This window comes from Diplotaxodon limnothrissa, linkage group LG14, assembly GCF_057381915.1.
Source record: "Diplotaxodon limnothrissa isolate DT_005_m linkage group LG14, D_limnothrissa_male_GT1.1, whole genome shotgun sequence".
Taxonomy (NCBI): Eukaryota; Metazoa; Chordata; class Actinopteri; order Cichliformes; family Cichlidae; genus Diplotaxodon; species Diplotaxodon limnothrissa.
In genome coordinates this window covers 22723315-22739751 of record NC_140609.1, presented here as the reverse complement: position 1 = coordinate 22739751, position 16437 = coordinate 22723315, and the positions used below count along the sequence as shown (strand labels likewise).

The 16437-nt window shown below is 38.9% G+C and overlaps 1 protein-coding gene across 2 annotated transcripts in view; it reads left to right on the top strand.

Annotated features, from left to right (window-relative positions):
• cbl (Cbl proto-oncogene) overlaps positions 1 to 16437 on the top strand; it is a 33340-nt gene that overhangs the window by 3091 nt on the left and 13812 nt on the right. For both annotated transcript variants that reach the window (XM_085370648.1, XM_085370647.1), the window contains 2 exons: positions 2453 to 2700; positions 15974 to 16120. In XM_085370648.1, coding sequence (XP_085226774.1) covers positions 2453 to 2700; positions 15974 to 16120 — 395 coding nt within the window. The remainder of the gene's footprint in view (positions 1 to 2452; positions 2701 to 15973; positions 16121 to 16437) is intronic.

Below are 16437 nucleotides of genomic sequence, written 5' to 3'. Positions count from 1 at the left end.
AAAAATCTACATAATCACACCAGGTGTAGAATCACCTGAGAGCGAGAGAGAGACAGAAAGATCAGTGGAATGTAATTTAGCTCGGAGGGGATCAACATTTTACTTCAAGTCAGAAGCTTTAACACATGCTGACATAGAGCATTCAGCAGTTGTGACCTTGTACCAGCGCATGCATGGATTTTGTTTGGCTGAGGGTTGGGCACAAGTGTTAGCACTAAGCGCTTGGAGGCCTGGAGAAGGTTAATGGAATTGGGACACATTGTTGGTAATATTGGCTCTTTTTTTTTTTTTAAGTTCTCCAACAGTCACGGCTCAGTTTGGTAGACTCAATCATTTTTATCAGCCAAATCATCAAGGTGTTTTTATTTTTACTTATTATGCATTAATATTTGTATAGTTTAATTTTTGAATCATGATAGTGGAATATGTTGCACGGTAAAACAATGTAGTCTATACAGCATAGATTCATATGCCTAAAAATAAAACTACATTAACAATTGTAATACACTTAAAAAGTTTTTCCATTGATGATGATTAATAAACAAAGTGTTTGAGCTCTTTGAAGTCTCATTACTTCCACAATGCCACACTGATGCCTTTTAAATGGAGGAAGCAAGGAAGTTCATAACGACATTCTTGTAATGCTGTTCCTGCCATATCTCTTTCGTACATTTTCACATGATCAGTGGACAATAATTTGGCCTGGTCTGCAAAGAATAAGCCACGTCCTGTTTTTGACATACAGTTGTTCAGTAACTGAAGCTGACAGCCTGGCTACACAGATGTATAAAAGCTCGGGCTGGAATCGGGACATGACACCCAAAATGTTTGGCTGTGTGTTTCGTAATGATTCATGAATTGACCCGGCGAAGTGCAACACTGCAGTTAGATTTGTTGCACATTTTTGAGGATGAAACATGTTAATGCGCTCTCCTGAATGTCTTCAACGTTGTCATAAACTTGGTTCCAGTCATGGTTAACATGTTTTATAAACCCATGTGACAGATGATTGTCACGTTCACGGTTCGGGTGAGTCGGTGTTCGTAGATAGACACTCGTGTTTGTCAAAAAAAATTTGGCTTTTGTTTGCATTTGTGTTCTCGAAGTTGCTCACTTGAGGTTTTTCAAATTTGCAAGGCAATCATGTCCAAATGTTAAGTAGAGAGAATTTGAGTCTGTAAGGCAGAAGTAGCATAGGATGTGCAAATTAAAATGGGGAAGTGTAAACTCATTAACAGCTTCTGTAAACATGCTCAAGAAGTGGAACATAGAGGGACTACATGCTTAAAACATGCTAGTCAAAAGGGGATGGGAAGGGTGCAGGAATTCTTGTTTACAAAATGTAATATCTTAAAAAGGAGAGCTACTGTAGGGTTAGGACTATGCTCTACACCAGCTAAATCTCTTTTTCTTAAAGTTGAATCACAATGCACAATATGTATGCATTTTCTACTTAATGTTCAGTCAGAAGTCAAAGCCACATGTGACACATCACAGGCCCTTTTAGCATATTTTGAAGCAGCAGGTGCAGAACGCTATTGCTTCATAAAAGTTTAAATCTGCTGGTTAGCTCTTTGCACTCTCTCACTGAGCCTGCATAATTGTATGGGTTTTATTCTGGTTGGTGCAATTTTATCTCACAGTTCAAAGACACAAAGGTTAAGTTGGCTGATGATTATAAATTGGCTTTAGTTTTGGATTAAATGGTAGAAACTGCTGTCTCTCGTTGAGTTAGACATGTTATGGACTGGCTACCTGTCTAGGGTATCCCCCGCCTGTTGTGTTAGCTAGACTTCAGCCCCCTGTGACACAATTTGGATAAACACTTGGGAGTGTAAATCACCATCCAACTGTGTCTGTTGTGTTTAAAAATGTATATTTTCACATGAAATGCTGCGTAGCTGTAGTAAATGAATAAAAAATGCAGGCGACTAGCTACATAATTAATGTAAGTTTGCCATCTAGGTCATTCTGATAGTACGGTGATAAGTAAACTAACTTAAGATGTCACAAGGTATTTAAACTTTGCTACTCTGTCTATATTTTCGATTGCATAATATACAGACTTGCATCACTCTGACTACTCTTAACTTCACAAAATGTTTAGGGAACACTTTCTTTGTCTTTTTAACTTTATTGGCTTTTTCTGTTCTGCACGTCTCCTGTCTAGGCTCACAGACACTACTTTGCACTAAAGATAAGTGCTCTAATGCAAGAAGAAGCTAATTTATGTGAAATTCTCTATATGATATAAATACTACCTTAGTGATGTAGAGAGTGAAAATGCATAGTGACACATGGAATGGATTGTGCAGATTATCTTTCTGTTTCTCTGTCCCTTTAACTGCTCTTTCATCACTCACTTTCTACCACATCTTTTAGCTTGAGTTTTATCTTATGTATTCTTTCTAACCGTATCTTGCCCTCCCCCTCACATCCTCCCTTTCTGCAGGTGGTGCGGCTATGCCAAAACCCCAAACTGGCTCTGAAGAACAGCCCTCCCTACATCCTGGACCTGCTGCCAGACACCTACCAGCACCTGCGCACCATTTTGTCTCGTTACGAGGGCAAAATGGAGACTTTGGGTGACAATGAGTATTTCCGGGTCTTCATGGAGAACCTGACAAAGAAGACCAAGCAGACCATTAGCTTGTTCAAGGAGGGCAAGGAACGCATGTATGAGGAGAATTCACAACCAAGGTGAGAAAACTGGATGAAATACATGGAATAGATGCCCATCTTAATCGTATCAGTGTCTATGTTATAAATTATTTGCCTTCTCAAGTTCAAATGCTTTTCTCAACCTTGCTGAGCTGCTGTGTTCATTGTCTTCAATGAAACACATCTGAAACGGGAATTTCAAGGTGTGAAACCTTCTTAATGCAGCAGTTCATTGTGAATAATTCTGACAATGCAGGTACAGCGTGAACAATTGCTCCCACCCCCAGCCCCAAGGCTGGCTGTAGCTCAAGAAGCATCAAAACAAGAGGAAAGATGTGTTGTGGTTTGAGCATGTGAGCGTTTGTGGTCAAAATGGCGCTTAATCTACAGCTGCCTGCCTGCATGCTGCTTTGTTTTTGTGCCTTCATATCTCTGCCATCTACTCGAGCATAGTTTCGCCATGTAGTTTATTTTACTTTTTTGAAAAGTCACATGGTGCCTCCCGCTTGTCTCTTTCTTTTGTCTTTCTTGAAGTTTTTTTCTCTATCTAGAAACAGAGTGAAGTGTATAGTCTGTCCCGAAAATAAGTAGATGTCATGGCTTTGTTTGGAGAGACTCAGATTATTGAAAAGACATTCCATTTGGGTTTTGTTTTTGTTGTTGTTGTGTTTTTGTTTGTTTGTTTGTTTGTTTTTTACAAAAAACAAAAAAACCTCAGTATAAAGTGAGGTTAGTGGTAACTGGCAGCCTTTCTTGAGGTGCAGACTATACTGGAAGAAGCTGATCTTCTTTGTATATATTTACAGACGCCCTTTTAGTTTCATGTATGCTGTGGGTGAATGCTGTTGGACTTTGTTGTGATTTGAATACTTTTTCCTTTTACAGCAGATCACTCCAAATGACATGAACTGCCGTCAGATTTTGTGCCTGCAAGGACTTTGTCCAGAATATCTTTTCTCACTGGTAGTAGGCAAGATGACTTGCAGCAGTTTTTTTTGTGTTGTCAAGGAAACCTTTATGACAGACTGCCATCTTCAGTAGATTTTGGACCCTAAGTTATTTGAAAATGGGTGAACTGAGACCATAGTCAAAGGACATAATACCCACTATGATACCAAGTACATCGTACTTACAGGTAGTAGTTTTGCCTGAGCACACATGTTCTTCAGATGTCAACTGGGAAACTAACCATGGCAAAGTTTCCCAGGCATCATTTGTTTTTTCACAATGCACATTACAGAATGCATGTGTTAGTTTAGTCAAAGGAAGACAGCACAAGTTCTACCCACACATAGGGCAAAACTATTCATAGTTCTCCATTATCTTCAACACATAAAGGCACCTCCTTGGCAATTCCAACTCCAATCGAAAAACCCTGAAGGTTCCCTGCAGCGTGAAGAAAACACAGTCATTTGTTTAAGCCGCCAAACTGAATAAACAGGTTTTCTATAGGGCACAAAAGTGGATCCCAGCAGTAAGACAGGCGGCGCTATCAGTAGTAATAAACATGTAGGATCCTGACACAGTACATCTACTACTTGTACATCAAGACATTTGTAAATAATAAGTGCGATATCCAAGTTTCAACTGTAGGCTACTATATTTCTGCAAGATGACCTTTAGCATTTTGACAGTAGGAATCTTTTGTTGTAGTGGTATGTGGATGATTGAGAGACCGGAGGTGGATTGACAAAAAATTAAGAGGTATTGTTTTCTAAATAAAGTTTAGAACCATAGAAACAATAACATCAAAACAACACTGTTTTTAAGTTGTCATATATAAGAATGAATGAATGACCTGGCACCATATTTCTTTGCTGATCAGAGCTGATAAGGTTGACCGCGACCTTTTATCTAGTTTCCGATAGACTTTTCTTAGGATTAGTCTAGGACATTAAAGAAAATATAATTGTGATATCCTGTTAAATTAACACTGTCTAATTAACATTACAGATGGGTGGGACTGATAACATTTGCAAGCATCATTTTATTATTAGCCATAGCCGCTACCTTCTACCAATGATAACAAACAGCATAATGTTGCTATCAGGTAATTGCTAATGCTAGGCTAACATTTATTATAACTGTTTAATACTTAAAGCTTCGTTTTCAACAAAATTTACTGACGTTAGTGAGGAAAGGGCTTTATGCCAGTATTAGCCAGTACTAAGCTGATATTTGTACTGAGTGTGGGATCTCAAGGTGGTTCATCTCTGCCAAGTAAAGCTTATATGTGAAGTTGATCAAAAGTAGTTTATTTGTTATATTGGTGCTAATCCACAGACTGTATGTATAAGATGGAAGCAGCTTCCAGCTTTGAAAAGTGAACACCCAAATGTGGTAAACCTGCATTTTTAAAATAAAAAAATAAAAAATAAAAAAAAGTAATTAATTAATGGCCAACAGGGAGTTGCTCTTCCAGTTACACAAAGACTTCCAGTAGTATAAGTTTGTGGAAAATTGGCCATCGACTCCCTTTCTCTGTAACCTCAGTAAACACTTAACAGATGATTCAAGTCATGCTCAATAGAATATTAACTACATTTTGTAGACTTTGGTCATTGTGAGAGTCAGAACCGTGTCTTTATATGCAAGAAATGAGAATTTGTAACAACTTGTTACGGACAAGTCTGCAATCATGATATCAGGGCTACCCACCCTTGCTCATTGCTCATCTTGGGATGATGACTGACATTACTGTGGCAGCGTCTTGTTTGTTTGTTTTGTTTTGTAATACTCCGTGTGCTAAGTCCTCCTTTGCTGTTGGCATTTTCTTAATTTTCAGAGTTTTCTGGAGTGTAACTATAACCATGTTACTATTGTCTGACCTCAGGAAAATTTTATTTGTGTTGTGCATTATAAATTTTCTAGTTTCAAGATCAAGTAATCAAGTAAACTTATTCGACCATTCATAATTTAAGACTAGTATGCACTTTTTAATAAAGTCTGTAAACTTTGTTACAGTAATAAGGAGTGTGACTATCACTTGATCTTAGTAAAAATGATAATAACAATAGAAATAAAAGTCTGAAAGTTTCAAAGTTTGCAAAAACAAAATTTTGCCAAGCACTTGTGATAAGATTAAACGTGCAGTCAAAAAGAGAGAGAGAGAGAAGCCAAAAAATGTATGTCATTGAAGAAGCCACTAGTGGTTTACTTTGGACAGCTGTAATGCTTCACCACTGTGAAAAAAAACCAAAAAAAAAAACCTCTAGAGCAGAGTCAGTGTGCAGCAAATTGGCTCACATAGTAGCCCTCTGTGGATAGTTGCTTTTCCAGTGTTGCTGTGCATGCTCTTTGTAATAATGCACTGAAAAGTCTACAGTCATACGTGAAAGGAAAGTGAAGATTTAGACTATTTATATGCCTGCAACGAGGAAGTGGATTTGTTGTATGGCTTGAATGACAGCGAGAAAAAAATGGCTTAAAAGTGGGCTCATCGGTACCACCAGATTTTGATTATTGCAATAAAAACGAACACAGGTGGCTAAAATTTGGTAGAAATTTAGTTGATCGGAGTAAATTTCCCTCCAAGGCTAGATCACTTGATCACTTGCAGAACTAAATCAGAAATACATGGTTCTAATGTTTCTTCACACATTGGTGTAACCTGGTGTTTCCTTTGAACATAGTCTTTTTTTTTCTTTTAAATTAAGCAATCATTTTATCAAGTCAGTTGTCAGATGTACATCCTCATCTAGTTGCTCAGTTCCTCAATAAGATTGTTTTCTTTCAGCTGCCATGACCGTAATGTTGCAGACATAGAAGCAAAAAAATGCCAAAGCAACCAGAGAGAAGAGGAAATGTCTATGTGAACCACTCCTGTATTTGACATGAGGCGATAAAGCTGTTTTTAGACATTGTGTCAATTTCTCTGTGAAATTTGTTTTTATCATTGCTTGATTGGACCAAGAGACTGTGCAGAAAGAAGGGGAAAAAATCGTGCTTGAAGGAGAGGAAATGGACACACACACACACACACACACACAGACAGTAGCCAGGCATTACACACAAAGACTGCCATTGTCTCAAAGGAGAAGGCAGTGGCAGTGACACTAACCAATGGGTGTCAGCCCACTTAAAAATGCTATAGAATTGACCAATGACGGAGAGATGCTAGGAAACTAATAAAACAGAAACTTGGTTAAACAGAAGATGAGGATAATATGGGCCTCAAATAGAAAAATGAAAATGCAAGACCGACTGACACTTGTTATCTCCACCACTTTAACTTCAGCCAACATCAGTGCTTGTCAGCCATTGACTTCAGGGTCTATGATTGGGCTTTATGGCTATTTTCAAATCAAAGTGAAGGATCTCAAGTGTGTTATAAGAGCCCCAAATGAAAAGTGGGTGGATATGCTGTGATGCGATGTCGTGCAGACTTCTCCGCAGTTTTTGGCTTCTATTTATCCAGCCCCCCACTAACGCATAAGCCACGCAGATTGTTTAGCTTTAGAGATGAAGCAGAGTCGCGGTAGCACAGTATACGCCTGGGTTTGTTGAGCAACACTTTTCGCTTGGGCTTTGACTGTGGGAGCAGCTGAGTCGGGTGGAAACGAGGTGCAAACATAGTCACAGAGGAGAGGAAAAAGAGGGGGTTCGTTGTTGAAAGTCGAAGAGGGTAAGATGAAAGTGAGTCGACTCTAAGCAAAACTTAATTAACAGTGACAACCCATATTCGGTCAGAATCGACATGACACAGTCAGCACTTCCCCCTTGTTTGCTTCACTTACTTCCTCTTCTGGCTTTACGCAGCACAATCGAGACATTTTCCGCTGTAGGAGTTCACAAAGAGCCAGACTGTTAGTTTATTTTTAATATACAGTTTAGATTAGTTTTAAATTTCAACCCAAGACCAAATGTACATTATTGCCTGTTCTCAAGATGGCTAGAAGAGTAGGATTAGCCCTTAAAGCTCTTCCTTTTCTAAGCAGGAAGTAGAGCTACAAAGTCAGACCATATTGTGCTATAAAAAATGACCAGTCACTACTTCTGCACTTAACAGCCCAGTGTTTTGTAACTGTGGTCTCTTGTTGGCTGTTAATTGGTCTACGTTGAAAGTAATTGACTTTCCAAATCTCTTCTTGATTAATACAGCTTTTCTCTCTCTTTTTTTTTTTTCAAGCCAGTTTATTCATTTATGTGCAAACAGGATAGGAAGACTGTGTTTAAACATTACTCATGGCACATTCTCTAAGAATAGTCATACAGTAGAAGGGTTGATCAATGTGTCCTCAGATAATCCCCTCTGCCTGCCCTCCCATGGGTCTAACCGGATACAGCTTTGACCTCTCTGAGAGAGTCTGTTTGATCATCTTCCTGGGCTAAGCTGCCATCGCATCCTGACCACCGTTGATAGGTCCAGCTGGTTACAGGAAGTGGTGAGCTTATAGACTGCACAGTCATGTATTGCGGAATAGTCTGCACTGCAGAAATATAATAATTGCAGTGCTGGTGTTTATGTAATATGATCTAATTTATCTTAGCTGTATTCTACCACTCTTCTGTTAGTGAGACATTATGACAAAACCCTGTTAGCACTCTGAGTATCCCCTGTGAGCACCCACCCCTTTTCTTTTTCATATCTGAAGATGAAACGAAATGTCCCTAACTGACTTAAACCACCTTAAGCAGCAAAAGGATCACATTTGCAGAGCTATTTTTAGGATTTCTTTAAGAATTCATTTTGTGGTAAACTGATGACAGTATCACTCAGGTTTCACACAGCTTCATGTAAAGCAGACATTAATAAACAAAAAACCTTTGCTTCCTGTTTAACCACAAGGAAGCAAAGAAAAAGAAATGGTTGATTAGCACAAAAAGGTGAATTGCGTGCTTGGCGTTGCACATCATGTGAGGTATAACAGATTAGGTTGCTTCCCTGTTCCCATTTTGTACACATTAACAACATTTGCACACATACTAAGTTCAAGGAAATAATAAATCTGTCAAACACCTGTACTGGCACTTTGTATTTAATCATTAGTTATGATAAATTTTTGATTCTCTTCCACAGTGTCTTCGTCCCATCTTCCTCCCCTCCCTGAGCCTTGCTCTGCCAGAGGTTTCTTCCTGTTAAAAGGGAGTTTTTCCTTCCCACCATTCCCAAATTGCTTGCTCATGCTTGGTCATATGATTGTTGGAGTTTTTTTTGTTTTTCTCTGTATCTTTACCTTACAATATAAAGTGCCTTGAAGCAACTGTTGTTGTGATTTGGGACTGTATAAATAAAATTTAATTTCATTAATTTATGCTCTGAACCACTTATTAGTCACAATTTTCTGCTTGTCTCTTAGTATACTTTTTTTTTTTTTTTAAATCATTGTAAGGTAAATGGTTTTTATCTTGGGAATGTTAAATAAAAACAGTGCCTTTTAAAGACTAAATAAGTAATTAAGTAATAATTTAATAATAAAACAGCATTCAGCTGCAGCCCCACACTCAGGAGTTAACATTTTATTCCACACACACCCTTTAGCCTTTCACCCCATTGCTCTTTCTCCTTCTGTGCTTACTTCCAACTTCCCTTAGTGACAGCACATTGCTCCAGTCCTTTGCACAATAGAAAAATGCATTCCAGGCATGTTTCAGTGATATTATTACAATGCTCAGTCAACTTCCTCCAGCTTCTACTCATTCAATGTTCCCTGCAGCTGGGCTACTGTACAGCCATTCATTAAAACAATGATTTTGCTCCATTTATCTCTGGTCAAAACACAAATGTAGACAGAGCCTCTCGCTAGCTCTGCATTTGTTTTGGTCCTAATCATCCATCTCAAAGTTAATTTTTCTTTGCTGCACCACTCACATCTTGCTAATGCTATAAGACCTGAATGAATAAAATATCCTAGCATGAACTGTTATTTTCCAGCTGTTCACAGTGTTGCTGTATTGTCAAAAATTCATGTACTCAAGCCTTCGTGGACAAAGAAAAATGACTGTGTCTGAGAAAAAGCTTTCCTATAGCATGGCTTCCTATATTTTTGTAAATGTACCTGACATCCACGTGAAACAAAGGTGTCTCTGTGGACACAGCTTTTGAATTTGCTTATCTAAAAACCCGTCTTATCACTTTAGCTACTATACTGTAGGAAAGGTTTGTTTCTATTATAGAATTGAGTTGAGGAAATTCTGCAGTGTATTTTGTTATGTCAGATAAAAGTGAATAGAGGAGAAATTTGCATGGATATCATTCATTCCTCCTTAATCAGTACATGCCTTAGTTTTGTGCTTTAACTAGACCAGCTCATTTTTATCATAGCTGTTGAAAATATTGAGTTTCTTTCAAATGGACAATTTCATATGAAATAATAGCTCAGTTAGAAACTTGCTAATCTCAACTGATAGCCCTGTACTGCTGAGGTTTTTAATCATTTTGAAGTTGTTAACAGAGGAAGTAGTTCCGGCATTACGTTTCCCACGAAAATGAAACACACTCTCACTGAAGTCTTTGTTAGTTTTTACACCTCACAAGAAAGGAAATAAGAGTCAAAACCTTTTAATCCTGAACTGTATTGAACAGTCACCCTGAAATCTCCCAATGTAGCTCAGGGTGACGGGAATAGGGCTCAGTCCTCCTTTTGCATACTCATGCCTAAACCAAATTTTTGTACAGCCTTAAGATGATTTACTCTAGCGTTACGTGTCATTTTAGAGAAAGCCATTGTTCAGTTTCCCCACCGCTGCTGTTCTGTGCTGCATTCAGTCTTATATGAATCACACCAAATGTGCTTCCTTCTCAGCTCAATTCCGTGTACAGACTGATATGACATGAAAAACAGCCTCTCTGTGTGATGCTACAGGGGGAATACTTGTTGATTAGTTGGTGCTGATGTAGTTGGAGTAATTTAAGGAAAGCTTTTAGTGGTTAGCCTAACGGCTACTGGTGATGGGAATGGAAAACACGGTTCACACTTCAGAGGCTGCGGGTGTTTCGGCTTCAATTACATTTTCCTACACTCGTAGCTTGGGGCTCTATGCACGGATATATGCAGGCACACAAATAGCAGAGCATCACGGTTATTTATGTCGCAGCGATATCAGTGAGCAGTCGACTCATGTAGTCCTCACTTAGTGGGTTGCATCATGCTAATCACCATAATCTATCTTCTCTGCCTCGCAGGGTACAACAAGCAGTTGCTGTTTATGCACACAGAGATAAATGAGCTCAGATATGCACTCAGATATGTGAGAGGATTTGGCTGAAACGGAGCTGTTTATTATATAATTTATTTCTAATCTGGATTTAAGCATGTCTGATTTACTGCTGTGATAAAGTGTTTATAAGAAATATGAAATACATTGAAATGTTGTGAAAGACGTTTGAAAAGATTTTCCCAATGTTTTTATTTATTAAGGACTGCTCAGGAACAGATAAGTGTGCTTGGATCATTGCTAAAGCACACTGTCTCGTGGTTGTTGCTTGTTTGCTGTCATGGCCGTTTCCTGATATTGCTCTGGAATGAGGCCAGTTTCTGGAGGTTTAAAAGTGATGACTGAGGCAAACCGGAAAGCAGAATTTCATACACATTGTGTACACTCCAGTACAACAGCTACATTCATTTTTAATATCTTTGTATATTTTTATCACAGTTTACCACATTGTTTATTTATAAGTTCAGTGCTGGAGTTACTATTAACCCTGATGGAGAGTGCTCTCCCCATTTCCCTGGACCATCATGAGTCAATAAAAATGTGATCTGTCAGTGCCTGAAAAGTACAGGATGGTAGGACTGTAAGAGTGTTTCAGTTTGGAGAGAGCTTTGACTGGTCTAATGGATTTTGTGTGTGTGTGTGTGTGATCTCCTGACATTCTGACATTTAATTCTGGAAATTAATTTACTTTGTTCTGAAATACTTGTATTTGGGAACTTATCTTCATGATGTAGATACCTAATATGCCAAATCTTAATCAGTGGTATTAACACAGTTGCAGGCTGTGTCCTGTGTACAGCGCTTTGCATTCTGCTGAAACAGCAGTGGCTTCTCATGTTGTAGTAAATGAGCTTGTAACTGCTCGGTGTACTGAGGCTGTGTTGTCTGTTTCTCTTAGGAATTTTTCAAACTGAAAAAGCCAACCACAGACTCAGAAACAAAAAAACACCATGATAGTCTTATGATGCGATGCAAATGTGACACATTGGTGTATTTCCTCAAAAATGCTTTTCAAATCTATTGAGAAATTTACTGCTCTTGTGATTTCCCCAAAATCTCTGGATTACATAAAATTGTAATCCACTGGGAGTGAAGGAGGCGAACATAGGCCTATGTTTTTTCGGGTCTCTGGATTTGTCCTCAACATACTTAGCTCTGCTCTAGTTTTAATTATTTTATATGATGTTGTAAATGACTTTCTGGTAGCTTTGCCGAGCACGGCTTGTGTTTGATCTGCGTTTCCCTTTTGGCCTCGAGCACAAGCGATAACACAGCTGCGTGATAATACCAAAGCTACTTGTGGCTATCGCGAGTCCAGAAAAGCTCTCATTCTGTGAGGATGACCCATGCTGGCTGTGCTGAGGTGAATTAACGTAGCGTAATGCATTACTGGCCGGCTAGCTGTGCTACTTTATCACAACCAGCAGGAAACAGGAAGGGAGCAGCCAGCTGCAAGGTCAGAGGTCACTCTATAGTATGAGGGGGATGGAGGACAAAAACCTAGTGTTCAAAAAAAGGTTTGGCCTTTGACTGTGGTTAAGAATGACAGTGTAACTACAGGAAAAACAGAGCACTATAGAAGTATATGACAGTCTATATCAGCATGCTATTTTGTATGATTGTAGCACACTTACTCTTCATCGTCGCTGCTGGCACAGCACTTCAAATAGTAGTGACTGTTGTAAAGCTGGCTATTGAAGTATTGGCTACTGCCAAGTGTACACACAGTACAGAGATGCTGTTTTAGGGTGAGATGGGCTGAGAGATACTAAATCAGTTTATAGTTTAAATTAACTTGTATCTTAGCTTTGAATATTAATATTCACTCAGCTAATTTTAGTGCTTCCTCAACATTACAGACAAAAATATACAATGTTTTATTTTCAATGCTAATATTGTGCCATAGACAGCTGTGAAACTGTGATGCTAGTAGGACCAATGTTAACTTTCAGACTCCTTCTCTAGTTGTGAGTCACACTAATCGAATCACTACACACTGTACCTTTTACTTACAAAACACAAGATTGATGGATAGCAAATTGCTAATGCAGGTTGCTTTAACTGAAATCGATCTCGATCTAAAGCCTAGCAGCACCAAACATCATTGCAAACTCAGCAAGTAAGAGCGCAGTCCCATTTTTGACTGAGCTAATTACATAGTTCCACTTCCTGTATGAAGCTTCTGGTGCTTTTGTAGTTTAGGCAACTTAATTAACTTGCCTCAGCAGCTTCTTCTGCATGTTGATCTGTTTTATTACGGTAGTTTCTTGATTTTTAAAGCCAAAAGCATCTTTAGCAGTCAGCTTCGACATCCAGATTTCTCACAAGAGTTAAATGGTAAATGGCCTGCATTTGTATAGCGCTTTACTAGTCCCTAAGGACCCCAAAGCGCTTTACACATTCAGTCATCCACCCATTCACACACACATTCATACACTGGAAAGTAAGACTGAACCAAAAAAGACACTTTTTTCCCCCAATGACTTGATGCATAGTGCATGTTTTTGCTTTACCTTCTGTCTGAACTTATCCCACTGTGATCTAAGGATTAGCTGAACCTGGTAGGATTTGTTACTTTTTCTCAGTCTCACAAGTTGGCCACAAAAACTTTTCAGTTTATTCCCCTTCAGTGCACATGAAATTCACCTCAAACTTTGAATCTGTTAAGATCCAAATTTCAATGCTCATTGTGCCTATATAAATGTGTCTACCCCAAGTGGTTATATTCAAATGTATTATTACATTTGGTGAATTAGAATTTAAATTAAATGGTGGGTTTGAAGAGATGGTTTTATAAGCTCAAACACTTAAGTAGTCTCCATGAATGTTTTAGGTTCAGAGATGAAGGGAGTGGATGAGTAGATGAATAAGATGGCAAAGTAACCCTCATGAAAATGAAATGAAAGCTGTGAGTCAGGAGAGAGCAATTCCACACAAACTTGAGAGAGGTGAAGACTCTTTATGTGATTATGTTGTAGGTAAAAGAAAAGCAGGAGGGGGCTGTTGTAACTTAGATCTAAGTACAGAGTAGAGAGAGCTTGACAGAAGAAAGGATAAGGCAGCAGCTTTAAGGCTCAGCAGGCCAGTACAGCCAGGAAGCAGAAGTAACTGAGGGCGACCTCCTGCTGAGATGATAGCTGTTGAAGAAAGCACACAGAAATATAGTGTCACAAACATCTGTCATTCCTGAGATGATGCTGGAAAGGGAAGATGCTCTTAAATAGAGCTACATGAGCTCCTAAGGGAAATGCTGGGAGTAGTTGGTCTCATTTGTCACATTTCATCACTGAAGAGGCTAGCCTGGACTTCAAAGACAACAGCAGTCATTGCATCTAGCTTCAAGTCTTTGCTGTAGATTTTAAGTGGGCAGAGCATTTAAAAAGATTAGACATCAGGACTACAAGAGTGATTACTGTCATCATTTACTATCGCGAGGGTGTAAGTGTAAAACACTTGTGCAAGCCTTGCATCATTCCCCCCAGATTCTTGTATACCCCTCCGTGGTAAATGGTCTTCTTAACAAGTACTACTCTATTTTGGCAGGATGTCAATATACACTAATCTTATTCATCCATCTCTGGTCACTGTCCTGCTTCCTCATTCACTCTTTCCACTCCCCGCTTTTCCACTCATAGGGCGTGTGCTGTAGTGTGGGGCAGCTGCAGCGTAGCCGCGCTTTCATTGCTGTCTCTCTCGTGCATGTCAATTCACCCTGCCCGACAGCCAAGCACAATCTCCTTCTGTGCCGCCTCGTAAATCACCGCTTTCTCAGCTTAACGCTTATAATGCTGTGATGTGGTGCACGGGCATGGTGATAATGTTCAAATTCATTCTCTTATTTCCCAGTCAAGTATTTTCTCATCTTTATGTCATTTTCTTGTTTGGCTTCATGCTCTTCAGTTATTTCCTCCTTTGTTGTTGACCAACTGAAGTCACACCTATGTACTACGATGTCCTAACCTTTGCATCGTATTCACTCTAAAGATGCATGCATGCATGTACTTGTGAAATGTATGCAAGAACCTGAAGCTATTTCTAGATCATAGAACCAGCTAAGGACATTCTCAGTAAGAATGTCCTTAGCTGATTTGCTATTTATTTGTTATTTAAACCTGGAAGCCCGTTCTTTTAACTACCATCCATGTTTCGGCAGATTTGAGGAGCAAGAATCTGTTATCTCTATGGTAGCCTGCACTTCGCATTCAAATCTCAAATTTCTTTGTGTTCCATGATGGTATCCCCCCTTTTCACTAACATAGATTGAATAACAGGCTGACAAACAGATGAAATAGGATGAAAAGTAGTCAGAAGTCATACACAAAGGGAAACGATAAGGGTTTCATGTTTTACCAGACTCATCATTTCCATTGTATATTCTGATGTATTTGTTATATACATTTTGCAGTGACATGGGGGGAAGGGTAGGCTTATTTATCAGCCAATTAACAGTTTGTAAGTCACTGAATCCTATTGCCACCTCAACTCCATTTGGAGGAAAAAAAGAACAGAAAGTCACATTCCATGTGACACTGTATGTTTGGGTGTGTTTGTGTAATATGCTTTGGGTTGTTTTTGAACACTTGACAGTCATCCACAGCACATCACTGCATTTCTTTTTTGCATTGACACAGATGGCTGAGCAAGCAAGAATGCTAAATAGGTTATTATTTTTGGTGGACTCAGGAAACTGCATGTTTGATGTGCATTTGAATATTTACTATTTCTGTTTCAGTGTTTTCGCCAGTATTTTATCCACAAGTAAAACTGTACTTGAATACACTCATGTTAGCTGAAAACATTGTTTTCTCACTGTGTATAGCTTGTGACACTAAGTTGACTTCTGCTTATTTGCCGTAAACTACTGTGTGTGACACGTTAAAACTATAGTTAACACTGAGGTTGTGTATTTGGTGGGGTTTTTTTTTTTTTTACTTTTGAATTTCAAAAACAGATTTTGTTTTCTGGAAATTCCAACCTTGGTAAATAATACACACGGTATAATCTGAATAAAATCCAGCTGTGATGCTAATAAGTTACTAATGTTACTCAGCATTTCTCTCTTGTGGCCTTTGCACGGTCTGGTGAACATCTAACAGCAATTCACTGTTTAACATGTTAAATCTGACAGTCTTCCCTCTTTTCCTGACTTCCACAGGAGGAATCTTACCAAGCTGTCTTTGATCTTCAGCCACATGCTGGCTGAGCTGAAGGCCATCTTCCCCAATGGTCTGTTTCAGGGTGACAACTTCCGCATCACTAAGGCAGATGCTGCAGAGTTTTGGAGACGCGCCTTCGGGGATAAGTAAGCACATTTGTGTGTGTATTATCATAGTGGTTCCTGGAAACTTAAAGAGTCACTTTTAAATTGTAAAAAGGAACTTCAATAGTGCTAATCAGTAAGAAGATATATGGTGATGTGAAAAGAGAATCTGTAGTTCTGTGAAAAACTAAGTGCTCCTTTCCACAGGAGTTGAGAGGATAAATAGCAGCCATTCAAATGAACTAGATTTATTGATTATCAGCAACTTTGATCAGCTCTACAAAAGCAAAGGTTTCAGCTATTTGCTGGTCTGGATGGTTCAGATTTGTGTTAACAAAATGCCACAATCTCATCAGTAC